This window comes from Poecilia mexicana, unplaced genomic scaffold, assembly GCF_051168715.1.
Source record: "Poecilia mexicana isolate PSO_F unplaced genomic scaffold, ASM5116871v1 scaffold_10, whole genome shotgun sequence".
NCBI classification, from domain to species: domain Eukaryota; kingdom Metazoa; phylum Chordata; class Actinopteri; order Cyprinodontiformes; family Poeciliidae; genus Poecilia; species Poecilia mexicana.
The window spans coordinates 25,818,763-25,835,060 of record NW_028263379.1 but is presented as its reverse complement, the minus strand read 5'-3'; the positions used below and the strand labels follow the sequence as shown (position 1 = coordinate 25,835,060).

The 16,298-nt window shown below is 39.6% G+C and overlaps 1 protein-coding gene across 4 annotated transcripts in view; it reads right to left on the bottom strand.

Annotated features, from left to right (window-relative positions):
* The window catches only part of ablim3 (actin binding LIM protein family, member 3), a 67,879-nt gene that overhangs the window by 22,731 nt on the left and 28,850 nt on the right, over nucleotides 1–16,298 (bottom strand). For all 4 annotated transcript variants that reach the window (XR_015764496.1, XM_088009729.1, XM_088009730.1 and 1 more), the window contains exons 4-6: nucleotides 6,161–6,276; nucleotides 3,144–3,270; nucleotides 2,899–2,992 (exon numbers count right to left, since the gene is read on the bottom strand). Coding sequence is in view for 3 of the 4 variants with exons in the window: in XM_088009729.1 (XP_087865855.1) it covers nucleotides 2,899–2,992; nucleotides 3,144–3,270; nucleotides 6,161–6,276 (337 nt within the window). In the remaining variant the exon portion in view is untranslated. The remainder of the gene's footprint in view (nucleotides 1–2,898; nucleotides 2,993–3,143; nucleotides 3,271–6,160; nucleotides 6,277–16,298) is intronic.

Genomic DNA, 16,298 nt, shown 5'->3' with positions numbered 1-16,298 from the left:
AAATAGTACCACTATAGTTTGATTTATATTTGTGAAAAACATATGAACTACTCTGTGTTGATCTGTGATTTAAAAAAAACAAAACAAACCAAAACACTAATAGACACTGAATTGTTGGTTGTATTAGGACCAAATGTGAAAAAGTTTAAGCTTGTGATGGATATTTTTGCAGGACACAGCATCTAATTTGATTAAGGACTCAATAATGTGAAGCACCTTGATAAGGGGACCTGCATATATACACATGTAGGAGGCGAAGGTGACTTCATGGACCAGATGTGCTTCTGCAGTGCCAATGACTGAGGCGTGGCCACGTCCTCTCACCTCAGTCTGCTCTCACACACCGTTCCAGAATTCTATTTATAGGAGCATGGCCTTGTGTGTGTGTGCGTGTGTGTCGGCGAGTGTGTGAACCAGGTTTTTATATCCTTGTGGGGCCCTATTTCTGTCTACACTGTAGGGTTGTGGGGACAAATCCCGGTCCCCCTGAGGGGAAATGCTGTTTTTGGGGTTAGATACGTGATGGTTAGGGGTAGGGTTATGATAAGGCTGCAGAAAATGAATGAATGTCAATGTAAAGTCCCCACAAGACACGAAAACACAACTGTGCATGTGTGTGTGTGTGCTGGGAGTATCGTTTTTATGTAATTTCATGCCACGCTGATTTTTTTTTCTGCTTCTATTAGAGGAGATAGCTTTACGTGACCTGCAGGAACAAGAACAGCATAAAGCTGGATTCCCAATTGTCTACAAGTAGTGTCTCAGAATACCAGGGCCAAAGCTGTTTTAGGCGCTCGGGTTACTGTGAAAGGAAAGGCTAGGGGAACACACGAATTACCGTACTTCCATGTCCTGTTTTCAGAGTGTTTACCGTCACCAGGCGAAACTGTGTCAGTTCAACCAGTTTCTAATGATGCACCTATTCTCAGTAGGGGCATTTATAGGATGCTGAATTTATTGAGAGGCAACGGTGTAATGATCCTGCTTCTTACTCTCTCTCCCTCTCTAAGCCTAGACTTAAAAAAAAAAAAAAAAGAACTGCTCATTAAATACACGGCATCTGGTTTTGAAAAGTTGGACTCAATATCAGGTCAATATTTTTGCTGATGAAGCGTAATCAGTAACACACACCAATTAGTCGGGGTCTATGGCGTGCAGCAGGGAAGAAAACAAAGTTCTCATAACCTTAAACATTTTTTTTCCCCCCCATTTTGTTACATTACCTGATTACATTTTATTGGGATTTTAAGTGATAAAGTCACAATGAAGTGAAAGATTACATTTCTAGTTACGGTTTCTAACAGCTGCACACACGTCCCGTCGACTCTGACAGCTTCTACATCAGTTCTAAAAAAAAATAAAATAAACAGCACGATGCTGCCGCCAGTTTTTCACCATATGGATGCAGTTGCTCAGGGCGAACAGCAGTGCTAGTTTCCCTCACACGCAATATTTTGAACGTAGCCCAAAAGTTCAGTTTTGTTCTTATCTGACCCTGAACACTTTCCTCCCTATACCCCAGATGGATTGTGTCAAGCTGCCAGAAAAGGGACTTCCTTCCACCAAATCGCTTTCTTTCTGGGCCTTTTCCTTAAAGACCACGTTTGTGGAGTGAATGATGAACACGGCTGTCCTTTTGACACGTTCTCCCTGCAGCTCCTCCACGTTTACCGTGTTCGCATCTGAATGCCAGCAAGCCCCCAGGACAGCCGAATTCATGCTGAATTTAATTCAGATTTGTTGAGTTCTGTTATTTAAGATCGTCGATAAGAGGGAACGCCCAACTTGGAAACTTGTGAAACAAAACAGGATTGCATAGGTAACAAGATAAAAAAAAAAGGGGAAACACCTATTTGCAAAAAATGTTTTGCTAGGGAGTCATATTCCATCCACCTCAGAAGCTGTTTAATACATAAGGTTTTGTCGAAAGTGTCCAAAAAATATGAAAAAAAAAAAAAGGTCAAGGGGTGTCTGTACTTTTGCAGAGCACTGTAGGGGGAAAAAAGAGCGAGAGAGAGACTTGCGGATAAAAGCAGACATGTCCTCATGTCTATAAATAGCCCAGAGAGGCTGGCAGTCAGGAACAAAGCACTTCACACCACCAGTTCTGACAAGCAAAGGACCACAGGGACGACGAGGTGCAGTGTGTTTGTGTTTGTATGTTTTTTTTCTTTTGTCCGACAATTCTTTTTAACAACGCATTTTCATGACAGTTGAAAAAGAAAAAAGAAAAAAAAAAGAACACCTCTAGAGAATCCTCCAAAACATTTAATTAGCACTGGTGCATAATGACTTTAATCATTTTTGCCTCCACTATTGTAATAGTTTCTCCCTTACAGTCTTTTTTTATTTTTTCCCCAGAGCCGTTTTGTTACCGTTCACCCTGAGCTCATTTTCCACTGCAGCCCTCCTTTCAAACGCTGACTACCTTGGCATAAAAGCACAAATGGGGATTTTTTTTTTTTTTATCACAGCAGAAATTGCTCTCAACGTCTGTCTCTCCTTCAGCCATCTTTTCCCCTTCCTCTTCCCCCCCTCAAATCTTTTTATAGCTTCCAATTTTCCTCTTCACTTCTTGCAGAATTTGGTGCAACTTTTTACTCCCCCCCCCGTTTATGCAGGTAGACCCGTTATCTCCTCCAAAAATGTTGGGAGTGGAAATACTGACGGATGAAATGAATCTGATTTATTTTAAGCTACTTATCGTCCCTTGATCTTAAACCTCCCGCTCCCCTAAAGCTCAGCGGAACGTAGTCCGAGCTGAGAACGAAACGCTGCTGTTTAACTCCGATAACGCTGATTTGCACCAAGTTAATACCTTTAATCTCTCTGTTTAGATTTCAATTCATTCATTCTTTTTTTTTCTTGTTGTTGCATCACTTCATGCTCCAATCTCACCTCCAGGACCCGTCCGCTGATGTATCTGTTACACGTTTCACATTTCACCCCGTACTGGGCGTGGTAATCCGCTTCACAGTACGGCGCTCCGTCCCTGCATCACAGAAAACACAAAAGGCGTTTCTTCCATTTTCTGGGCCGAAATGCACAACCCGTCCAGCTCTAGCCCTGAGAGGGAAAGCGGAGATGGAGGAAGCGGCTGGAAACGCCGCGTCACTCGCCCCCCCACATCTCTACGCACTCACTTGCTGATGTATTCCCCCGTGAGAACCATGTTGCACGTCCGACATCTGAAGCAGCTGACGTGCCACTGTTTCTCCAGTGCCAGGAGAGACTGACCCTGTTTGATCTCTGCTCCACACCCAGCACAGTCTGGAAAGAAAAAGAGGAAGACGAGACAAAACGGATGAACGGGGACAAAAAAAAAAAAATGAGGAAGAAGCACGCAAACCCAACGAGGAGGTGAGCGAGCTTTCGCTGTGAAAACAGCTTTCTTTTGACACTTTCTGCATCTTGCTTTTCATTTCAACGTTCTCCCACATTAAAGCATATTGGTCATTTAGCAGCCCTGAGGCGTTTGCCCCAGCAGGTGTGACCATCGCAGGTTGCGTAAGGAAAGCAGACGGGACAACTCAAAGCTTGCAAATGATGCATGGCTGCACAGCTAAAAAAAAAAATGAAATGAGGTCAGTGCATTTATTTCCATTTGGGAGACACTTTGCTCGGCTTAACCTTTTCTGACCCAGCCCACGCCCTCAAACAGAAGTCACCGCATCGCCAAGAACTGCATGACTTTGCCTTTTTAGCCCACAAACAATCAGCCAAACCTTCAAACCTTGAATTTTTACTGACTCAGGCTTTTACATCCACACAAACCTTCGTGGTGTCGTCACTAAAGTGTAAAGAGCCAATTTTATGTAATTCAGGAAGTGCGGACGCAACGTTTTACATTTAGGGACTACACACAATCTGCATTACCACGTACATTAAATCCTGCAACAATTATGGATGGTTGAATCAAGGAATGCTGGTGATTTTCAGCCTGATTGGCCCTGACCAGTGACCGTGCCGACAGCGACATTTTCTGCTCTAGAAGATAAAAACTTAGAGGAAAAACACTCAATACAACAACAAACAGAGTTGTGTGGTTCAAAGTGCTCGTTTCCACAGACTTTTTTTTTTTTTTTTTTTGCACATGCACACTTTCTTTCTAATTAACGAACAATGCAGAAAACAAAGCAGTTTCACCACACGGCTTACAAACTGCACAGGTAAAAAATGGGAACAAATCACTTTCTGGGCAACAGCTGAAGCGTTTCATAAATAAGTAAAGCAACACCTCCTCTGTCGATCACGGCGACTCTTCTATTATCACGCTGGGACGAATACCCATATGCTGCGCAGGGCTGCCCTGGCATTTATTGCTGATTTACTGCGGTTGCTAAATTAAAGCGGGGGCAAACCTCCATAAAGAGAAAAAAAAAAGAGGAAAAGATCAATTTATAGGGCGGGTCAGGAAAGAATATACAGAGTGAATAAGGAGGAGGATATAAAACAAAGTTCCCCAACAGGCCAGGGACAATGAAGGACTTTAACTATGTGGCTATCGTAAACCATCATGCAGTAAAAAATAAACTGTATTTTTAACTTTTATACATATAACAAAATGTGTATATACATATTATTGTATCTCATCATTTAGTACCTTCTTTCATTCCTGGAAATGAAAAGAAGGTTCATCTGGCTTGGTAATTCTCTATTCTGAAAGAAATTAACTTAGCTATTGATGCTAAGTTTATTTTTTTTTCTGATTAGCTAATCGAGTGCCTGTCTAATCACTCACTGGGCCTGTCCTGTGGGTCTGGCAGGGGAGACTCCATGTTCCTAAAAAGCTTAGTTCTTTATGTTCTTACCCTGTTCTCTTTTCTTTCCATATAAGATATACTTCCACATGACTTTCAAAAACAGGATTTGTTCCCCTCCTGATGGTAGATTAAGACTGAAAAGCAACAAGAGGAATCTGCTTGTAAAGTCTTCTGTTTGCTTTTTTTTGTCTCTTTAATAAAGCTAATTCTGTTCATGTCTATTTATTTGATGTGATGAGCGAACAAACATTTAATTAACATCCAATTTACAGGACAAACTGCTTCTTCATATCCCGATGGAGCAACGTTTCCTTCTATTCATTCTTTCCCTAGATAATTTTATGCAACTTGTCATTAAACAAAGGTCTAAATTGGACTGTAGAGTATTATAGTTAAACTTTGACTGTCTGAACTTGGACATTTTAGTGGTTTGTACTGACAAATTGAAGTGATGCAAATTTGTTTGGGGAGATTAAAAAAAGTTAAACTTGGTTGTTAAACCTCGCTGTAAATGGTGCTATTCCGAATTTTTTTTTTATTGAATATGATTCTCCCAAATCAGTTAAGTTTACAATACTAATTGCATAAAAACTTTTTTTTTATCATATTTTTGCTACCTTGTTTTGTGTTGTGACTAAACAAGAAGGAGGTATGTATTTCACGCATAGTAAAGCTCACATCCACACAGTAACTTTTCAAGGGAATGCTTCCTAAGACAACCGCTTCGCACTTCATAAGTTGTAGTTGAACGACTGCGGTGCAAAACAAGTTATACTATCTTTTTTCAGAAAAAAAAAAAAGTGGTTCATTTTTATTGTTTGCGCTTCCCACTCACAGTGTTCCCTCATAACGCAGAGTGATAAACACTGCACCCGGGGAGCTGTTTGCCTTTTATTTGTCTAAATGGAGCAATCTGGGAGACACTGCATCCATTCCTGCTTCACCATCTGCTTAAACTCCACAGACTGTGTGAGGCGATATGCCGACCGCCTGCCACATTTAAAACAATCCATCATCAGCGACTGTCGCGCTGCTGCATGATCTTATATATTCCCTTTCTTGCCTTTTGCCTAACAAGGCAAACTGCGAGCCTTTCCTAATTTGAAGGGACAGGAAAGAGCAAGTCCAAGTGCAGCAGAGCACGAGTGTGGAAAGAAGCTTCTCCGCCCGCTAAGTGTCGGCAACACAAAGTAAATGTTGCATTTGTTGAATGACTGTAAGCTGCCAGATCAACAGGAGAGGCCCGATGAGTGATTTGACAGGCACTCGATTAGCTAAATTAGAAAGAGAGAGAGAGAGAGAGAGATCTTTCAAACCAGGCGTGTTTGGATGGAGCAGACTGCAGCGCCTGGTGGGCCTAAACGGAACAGACAGAGCAAGGCGGCGGCTCAACTCACGGCTCGGCCCGTGGATCTTGATGGGCTCATTTGACTTGACAAGTGTGTGGGAGCACTGCTGGCACACGCAGTCCTTCCCGCTGAACGTCACTCTGTCTCCGATTGGGAAGGGTTTGCTGAGGGGAACAAGAGGGGTGAAGATTAGAGGTTAAATAATAGCAGGAGATACGCTTAGAGGTATCAAACATTTACATCACTGAGTGCAGCATACATGGTCACAAGTAATTGCCGTCCGCTGACGGGAAGACCGTAACGCTGCTGACGGCGGAGCTGAAAATGCGTTTGCAAACAGTTGCGGCGACGGTTTAATAGGAGGTTGATTGTGACGGGAGCACCTGGCTTCTCTGTGATTAAAGAGGCGATAATGTGACGCTGCCACGGGCTTCGGGGAGAAAAGGAAAGCCGGTTCTCTCGCCGAGAACAAAACCTATTAGGCAGCACCGCGTGGAGCGCATGCTGATCCTAAACACCCGTTTCTCGCACAAGTCCACGGTAGCTTGTCTGGATTACCCCGCTTTACTCACTCCCCACACATCTGTTACCACTAGGCCTCTGTTTGCTTTACGGCTCTAAGCTGTACCATAATAAATCAGCGTAAAGACACGCACATGTGTACGGGGCCTAACAACATGACAGCGAGACAAGGTCCATAAAATCCTTTTTTTTCTACTTCATGTTTGAGCTCCCTTTCTTCTCCCGCACAAGGAGGCACGTTTCTTTGATTTCTTTATGACTGGATGGGATGAAAGAATGAATGGGGAGCTAAAAGGCTTAAGGAAGGCTGTTTAAAAGACAGACGACAGTAATCGTTTTACTTCCCTGCCGAGTCCTGGAGCCGAAGCCAAGGCCCCGAAGGGAGGCTTAAGTCTCCTGCAGGGCTTGCGGAGATGTTCACAGGCAGGCCTGGCAAAAGTCTACCAATCCATTGTACACAGTTGAGTTTTTTTTTTTTTCTTTTTTTTTTTTTTTTTGGAACTTCTTCGCATTCACCTCCATTTTTTTTCCTTCCGTTTCTTTTTGCATCTACTCTAAAATGGGAAACTTTTATGCATAAAACAGAAAGGAACAAACAAGCAAAGGGAGCAGTCAAACCAGCAGGGATATTCCAGAACACAAATTATTCAACAAAGACCTCGGTAAACACGAAAAAAACAAACAAAAAAAAAAAACACAACCGTACACAAACTTTTAGCTGTTCGTATCTCAAGGTTAACCAGCAGTTACAAAACTTTAAATAACATTTGCTCGTCTTTTCAAAATTTCGTTTCAGATCAATCCAGCTGGATGAAATGCGAGTACGAATGCTAAGCCCTGAAAAGGTTTGGCCCTAATCCATTACATTGTTGCTCTTGCTGTGTGTAAGAGTCATTTCTCCTGCTGCAACTGGATACGCCTCCCAGTCCTCACCATCTCGAATCTCACAAGCTTCCTTGCCGATGCTGGAGGAAAAAAACATCCCTAAACTGCCAACACTGTTGGTCACTCTGCTGATGGTGTGTTCAGGGTGACGTACAGTGTTTTCTGCTACACGTACGTCGTTTGTCCGCCGGTCAAAAAGTTCAATTTGATTCTTCCAGACACAAACCAACAAGCTAAAGTAAAACTACATCTGATTTTGAGCCCTACAGTCTATTTCTTGGACTTTTTTTTTTTTTTATCTGCTCCATCATTGTGGTCCAGACACGGCTCATTTCTGAGCGTTTCACCGAAAACCTCTCAGTTTCCACTCCAGCTTAAGAACTAAATCTGCTGCGATGGTGCAGAAAAGTCCGTCTATGACCTTGTATTTACCTGCGTTACTTTTGCTCCCTCAAGACACTCTTGCCTCGTCAGCCTTTCTCAGCACTTTAAAAATTTACTCTATTACATATTTAATGGACGGCACTTTTTTTTTTTTTGCTTCCATTTTTTTCCCCCCTTGACCACAAAAAGGGGAATTTATTTCTGGTATTTTAACATGAACCCAGTGGCTTTGAGCCAGCATGCCTAGGTGGGCCCTATGTGGGGGAAAGGAGCCACAGCCCACATGGGCCCTAAATGGACAAACCGATGTGGGCCACCACCATATAGGGCCCATATGGGACCCATATGGCCTGCCCTCCTTTTCCCCACATGGGGCCCACCTAGGCATGCCCACCTAGGGTGGTGCTTTTTAAGAACGTTAGCACTGAAAAGTAGCAGTAGTGAAGTAGTGAAGGTGGACAGAAGCCGTTTTTGGTGCAGCGGAGTGTTGCGGGCGAGAACATAATGATGGGAATACTGGGGACAGTCAAAGGGAGCGGAGGAGGGTGGGAGTAGAGTTGACGGCGGATAAAAAGTCGACCCGGCGGCTTCTTCCAGTTCGCTGTCCTCGTTTCCTGTCACCACCAGAGCTGCTCCACTGACTGTCGCTGGTCGCTTCGTGGCGGTTGTCCTTTTTTTTTCTTTTCTTCCTCCTTTGACCACAGCTGGCGGGCTCGAGCGGCTACGTCAAACAGATCTCTGACAAGAGGAAAACACACCAGTTGCCTGGAAGGAGGAAACTGAAGATTACCGGATGCTAAAACCTATCACGCTTCAAAACACACCTGAGCGGGTTTTGATGCGAGCAGGAAGAAAGACGGATAGCTACAAATCTGAAACGCAAGCTGAGCTGCTAATAGACTTCCAATGTGGTACGACACGAGGACTCGAGCCTGATGACGACTGTTTGTTTTGGAGAGGAAAGAGACGGTTTATCTAACTGCGTGGCACGAATGATTTCATCTGAATCACGTCACAGCTAAAAAAGCAACCCCACTTTCCAGTCATTTGATATGTGAAATGGAATTTGCTTTAATGATAAAAGCCTCTAAAGTTAGTCACCCTCCTTCTACTGCCTGATTTCCAAAGTGAAGGACTGGGTGGTCATGAGATGCAAAGCCCTGACTCATGGCAAAAGAGAAGAAAATTGACTTTTCAATGCCTCAACAGTACATCCCCTGTTCTTCTATTATCCCTCAGGGAGCTGATGAATTCCTCCAGATCAGACACAGAACAGTAAACCAGGAAAACGATGAGCACATGGCAAATAAAAAAAAAAGTATTCATACTGATGTACTTTTTTCACATATTTTCATGTTACAAATTCCTATGCGTTTTATTTGAATTTGATGTGACTCAGTTGAATTCAAAGGTGCTTTATTTAAGCCAAAGGGAAATTTATTCCTGTTGTAAGAAAAGTCATCCAAGTATCTTCACAGCGTCAGTGTGGATGGTGACGCTGGTGGCAGGAAGGACTGAAGACCGCTGCAGTGCGACAGTCTTATGATCGTCACGACACGCCAACGGCCGAATTCTTGGGCAGCAAGGATGATATTCCACAGTCACTTGCCCTGGATGACACCATGAGGTTTTTGGCAAGCGCTGCCAGTCCACTTTGTTTGCTTTTGCCACTTCTCTTTAAAAATCTCTGCCTTGCTGTACGGTTAGAAAGCTGGGCAGAGACGTCAGCGATTTAATCCTTGACAGTCTGACAGAAAGATGGTTTGAACTTCCATCTTCTCTCTCCTGCTTTTCATCCTCTCACCTCCTTTGAGATTTGGGGTCAAAGTTCAGGTATTATTTGAACTTTTTACATGCTAATCAGCTGCTCCCAGTTGTTAAAACAACACCTTGTTGCCAAGTATCTAAAAGTAAAAAGATAGTGCAAAATTTCTTCCAGCTGCATGGCATCCAAAACCAAATGGAATACCATGCAATGCCTCAACCTACCTCCCCCCCACTAAAATTAGGAAAAGTTTACAAAAAGAACAAATTTATTTACCGGAGAAGCTGGACAGATTTGATGGGAGGAGGAATAGAGTTAAATAATGCGACAAAGTAAGCCTCTAAAACGTTAAGTAACATATTTTGTCACTCAGATATTTTTTATGCTTTCAAATTTGCCGGGACCAAGTCATCATTATAATTTAGCACTGGAAGTAAACATGGTGTTTCTGGCTTTCTAATTCTGGGTATAACTTAAAGAAAAAACAAAAAAAACAAACTAACTAATCTTAAAATTAATAAATTAATTGTGCAAGGTTTAAAAAGAAAGTTCTAAAGGTTCGTGAAAGAAGCTCCAGTTATGAATGAGTACACATTATTTATTTGTGAGGCAAGGCAGCTTTACTACCCTAAATACTTTACTGAATATTAGCCCAACGCATAAAAAAAACCTCAGTGGGAAATGTAAGCAAAAACACAGCCACGATCCACAGCACAGCTCCAGCCTTTAAGAAATAAAGTTTCCCTTAACGAGCCAAGACGTTTGGTACTTTATTGTTCACATGAAAGATAATGACTTATGAAAACATCAAAATTCAGTTTCTTGGAAAATTTAACCCGTGCATTACAACAATAAAAAAAAAGGGAATTTTACTACATAAGCGTCATGTTTTGGCCACGTCATAGTAAGTCACAGAGAAGTCTGCTGACATGAGGCATCACAATGAGGACAGGCCAGAAAAAGCAACTGCTGAAGAAGCTTGAAAGCACATTAATGGACAGGTGAGTGAAACAACAGCATGGCTTTTGTCTTGGTTGTGCCGAGGTGCGGAAAGGATCCGTTTGGGTCAAAATCTACATTCCTACCCTCTTCAGCTCGGCTGAAGGCTGCAGCTCTAAGAAGGAGTTTGTGGAAATAAGCAGAGCTTTTTGTATGAGCGAGTGTTCAGGTCAGCCCCAAATGGCTGCCAGGGGAAATTCAAGGCTTTCTCGAACATGCATGAGAAAATCAAAGCAACACTCTCGGTATGATTTTGATGAGGGAATAACATTACCGCAAGATATAAAGCTTAAATTATCAAAATTTACAAAATCATGCAAAGTTGGCATTTTTAATGGATTTTTAATGCAACACACAAGGTATGCTGCTGGCCTCTCTAAAGAGGAAAAAGCAACAGAGAACAGAAAAGCAACCTTGTCCAAATTCAGGAAGCTGCTTCTCTTCAGTTGATCCACAATGTCAGGGAGCAGAGTTCAGTTATCCACCAAGTGTAGGTGAGTAGGGATTATCCCTAATATCCTGAATTTGTCCTGCCTACTGATGTAATCTGCAGTTATAAAGTCTTTCTCCATCACTGCAATGGAGTAATCAACAAAATACTGTTATTTACACCCTTTGAACTGAGCCATAGTTTGTCATGTTTGACTTATTAGCTACGTATTATAGTTTAATTGGTAGATCAAATCATTGCAGCCTGATATTTTATTGGGGAATCAAAATAATGTTATAATTTTACTTATTTTTAATTGAAAAATCTGGGGTGCATTTGAGTACAGTCTTTATTACTCAGATACCCCAAAATAAAATTGAGTTAAATCAAGCTCTTTCAGAAGTAACCTGTAATAAACAAAATCCATCTTTGTCATAGCATAAACACCAATGTTAACACTGTTTTCAATGCTTCCATGCAATGCATGTAAGACACATATTGCTCTACACCTAAAAAAAACACAGAATAATTTATTTGGTGTTAAGAGATGAGCGTTTTCTACTGGTAACGAACTGCCACGAAGTATAAATCAGATTTTTACTTTTGTGTTGAATGTCTGTTTTACAATATATTTACCACTAATGACAGTAAAAAAAAAAAAAAAAAAAAAAAACACTTTTCTGCAAAATTCATCAGCTGCACAATTCTTGTTAAATAGTGTAAGATAAGTAGTATTTCAAAAGAGCAGAACAAATTTTATGTTTTGGAACAATAACAATTTTTGTTGCTAATCTGTTGCTAAGAGACGAGTGTGTTTACTGGTAACCAAGTGCCACGAAGTGAACATCAGATTTTTACTTTTGCAAATTTGCCTACGGTAAATGTCTTGTATCTAATCAGGTAAGCATTATTTCGAAAGAGTTTATGTCTTATAAACTATATAAGTTATTATTAATTTGGTTTTAAGAGATTTCAAAAGAGCAGAAGAAATCTTAGGTTTTTTTGAAAAATAACATTTTTTGTTGCTAACCTGTTGCTAAGAGATGAATGTGTTTACTGGTAACCAAGTGCCACGAAGTGAACTTCAGATTTTTACCTTTGCAAAATGTACCAATGGGAAATGTCTTGTATCTAATCAGGTAAGCATTAGTTTGAAAGAGCTTATGTCTTATAAACTATAGAACTTAACTTATTATTAATTTGGTGTGAAGAGATAAGTGGGTTTTCAACTGGTAACGAACTGCCACGAAGTATAAATCGAGATTTTTACTTTTGCGTTGAATGTGTGTTTAATATATTTACAACTAACGACAAAAATAATAAACTTCTCTGCAAAATTCACCAACTGCACAATTCTTAACAAGTATAAAATAAGTGGTATTTCAAAAGATTATATTTTTTGATCAATAAGAATTTTTGTTGCTAATTCTTTAATCTGTTGCTAAGAGATGATCGTGTTTTCTGGTAACCAAGTTCCACAAAGTAAACATCTGATTTTCACTTTTGAAAAATTTGCCAACTGTAAATGTCTTGTAATTAATCAGTTAAGCATTATTTTGAAAGATCTTATGTTTTATAAACTATATAACTTGTTATGAATTTGGTTTTAAGAGATAAGCGGGTTTTCTACTGCTAACGAACTGCTACGAAGTATAAATCGAGATTTTTACTTGTGTTCAATGTGTGTTTAATATATTTACCACTAATGACAAAAATACTAATTTTTTCTGCAAAATTCACCAACTGCACAATTCTTGTTAGTGTATAATAAGTAGTATTTCAAAAGAGCAGAAGAAATCTTAGGTTTTTTTTTGAAAAATAACAGTTTTTGTTGCTAATCTGTTGCTAAGAGATGATTATGTTTACTGGTAACTAAGTGCCACGAAGTGAACTTCAGATTTTTACCTTTGCAAAATGTATCAACGGGAAATGTCTTGTATCTAATCAGGTAAGCATTATTTCGAAAGAGCTTATGTTTTATAAACTATATGACTTACTAATTTGGTGTTAAGAGACAAGCGGGTTTTCTACGAGCAACGAACTGCAACGAAGTATAAATCGAGATTTTTACATTTGTGTTGAACGTGTGTTTAATATAATTAACTTTTCTGCTAAATTCACCCACTACACAATTCTTAATAAGTATAAAATAAGTGGTATTTCAAAAGAGCAGAAGAAATATTATATTTTTTGAACAATAAGAATTTTTGTTGCTAATCTGTTAATCTGTTGCTAAGAGATGATCACGTTTTCTGGTAACCAAGTTCCACAAAGTAAATTCACTTTTGTAAAATTTACCAACTGTAAATTTCTTGTGTCTAAGCAGAGAAGAAGTATTTTGAAAGAGCTTATGTTTTATAAACAATATTATTATTAATTTGATGTTAAAAGATAAGCCGGTTTTTTTCTGGTAACGAACTGCCAAGAAGTATAAATCGAGATTTTTACTTTTGTGTTGAATGTGTGTTTAATATATTTACCACTAATGACAATCAAAAAACACTTCTCTGCAAAATTCATCAGCTGCACAATTCTTGTTAAATAGTGGAAAATAAATCAAAAGAGCAGAACAAATATTTTTGAACAATAACAATTTTAGTTGCTAATCTGTTGCTAAGAGATGAGTTTGTTTACTGGTAACCAAGTGCCACGAAGTGAACATCAGATTTTTACTTTTGCGAAATTTGCCAACAGGAAATATCTTGTATTTAATCAGGTAAGCATTATTTCGAAAGAGCTTAAGTTTTATAAGCTATATAACTTATTAATTTGGTTTTAAGAGATAAGCGGGTTTTCTACTGGTAACGAACTGCAACGAAGTATAAATCGAGACTTTTACTTCTGTGTTGAATGTGTGTTTAATATTTTTACCACTAATGACAAAAAATTAACTTTTCTGCAAAATTCACCCACTATACAATTCTTAACAAGTATAAAATAAATGGTATTTCAAAAGAGCAGAAGAAATATTATATTTTTTGAACAATAAGAATTTTTGTTGCTAATCTGTTAATCTGTTGCTAAGAGATGATCGCGTTTTCTGGTAACCAAGTTCCGCAAAGTAAACATCTGATTTTTACGGTGGCCGACAGGTGCAAATGCGCAGCAAAAGAGAAAACATGCAAACAAAAGAAAAGACACACCCCCGAATCAAATGCAGCAAACAAAAAAGAAAACACCCCCGAATCAAATGCAGCAAACAAAAAAGAAAACACCCCCGAATTAGAAAACACCCCCGAATTAAATGCAGCAAACAAAAAAGAAAACACCCCCGAATTAGAAAACGCCCCCGAATTAAATGCAGCAAACAAAAAAGAAAACACCCCCGAATTAGAAAACACCCCCGAATTAAATGCAGCAAACAAAAAAGAAAACACCCCCGAATTAGAAAACACCCCCGAATGAAATGCAGCAAACAAAAAAGAAAACACCCCCGAATGAAATGCAGCAAACAAAAAGTGTTGAAAACGGAAGTGCTCCAGACCACTATGGGGAGTCTAACAAAAAATAGCTGTGTCCGAATTCAGGCTCTGCATCCTTTAAAGCGGGTGTTCAGAAAAGCAGCAATGGCGACAAAATAATTTTTGCTGTATTACACTTAAAATTACACAAAATTATTTTTTACAATGTTTTTAGGCGAGAATGTAGATGTGTAGATCTGAAATATCTGCTCGGTTCATTAATAAATCACCTACTTCCAATATTGCTCCGACGTTTTCGGAGATGTCTTCTCCCGCTGCATTAACAGCCAGCTTCACTCGCAAGCTGTCAGCTGGCCGGGCGCTCCATGTAGATATTAATAAAGTATTTAATTTATTCCTGAGCAAATGGGTTTGACTGATTAAAGTTAAGCCTTCAAACATAGTTTATTTAACTGTAATGTCTTACTACCTGAGATCTGGAGAGTATTTGAAAATGAATAATATCTCTTGTATACATTAAACATTTTAGAATCAGACAGATTTTCTTTTTACTATGGAACAACCTTTATTACAAAAGGTGAAGAATAATACAGAAATAAAGAGTAAAAAACAACTGAGTCCGTTTTTTTTCCTTCGCTGCTCTGTGCTTCACGTTGTCACGGTTGCTAAGCAACATAACGCTGAGATGGAGGCTAGGCAGCTAGCCGGAGGCTACAGCTTCTCTCTATTCGTGGCCTTTGAAGGACCCGTCTTCTGTAGATCGGGCCGTTTCTCACATAGACATAATAAAAGGACAGACGCCTAATGGACCGCTCTCGTCTTATCAATACATACTTATATAAGTATACAAACATAAATAAATAATCATTAATACTGAATAATATACATTAGGCTATGCATGATTATGCACGCACACACACACACACACACACACACATATATATATATATATATATATATATATATATATATATATATATATATATATATATATATATATATATATATATATATATATATATATATATATATATAATGTTTTCCAGCCTACGAGTTCTGGTTTAAGAGTGATTCAGCAGCTGAGATTGGGTACAAAATCCGATACGAGATTCATCCGAATCTGTCTCTCCCTTCTTCCTCACGTCGTAGGAAACCTTCAAAACAAAAACGGGACATTTTCGAGTTATCCTACGTTGACTGAGTTAAATAATTAAATAATAGCCATTGTCATCTGTGTAAACTTTGCTGGTGAATGTTATGATTTTTATAATATTGTTTCATTTCTATAGTAGGCTCTTGTATCAGATAATCTAAATGTTGGAGAATGACTGAAACATTTTAAGATTTACGGAATCTCGGTTAGCTGTCAGAGCGGGGGCTGAACACCAAGCACTATAGCTAGCATTAGCTGGTATTTCGCCAGTGGACATAAATACAGTATAGTAATATTCTAATCACAAAAATACACAGTAATATGTCCATCTTACTTGCGAAAAGTCTGTCGAGCCCTCACGTCAGTAGTCCGTCGATCCGATCAACAATATTCCGCAGTGCTGAAGGCATCTTCTGCTGTTTTGGTTGAGCAAAGCAAAGTGTATTTGCGCCGGAGCAGCCAATCGTGGGGGGGAGGGTGTACTCTTTTATTATGTCTATGCTTCGAAGGATCAGTTTCTCAGGGCCCTTGAAAGGATGCAGACCCTGAATTCGGACACAGCTATTTTTTGTTAGACTCCCCATAGTGGTCTGGAGCACTTCCGTTTTCAACACTTTTTGTTTGCT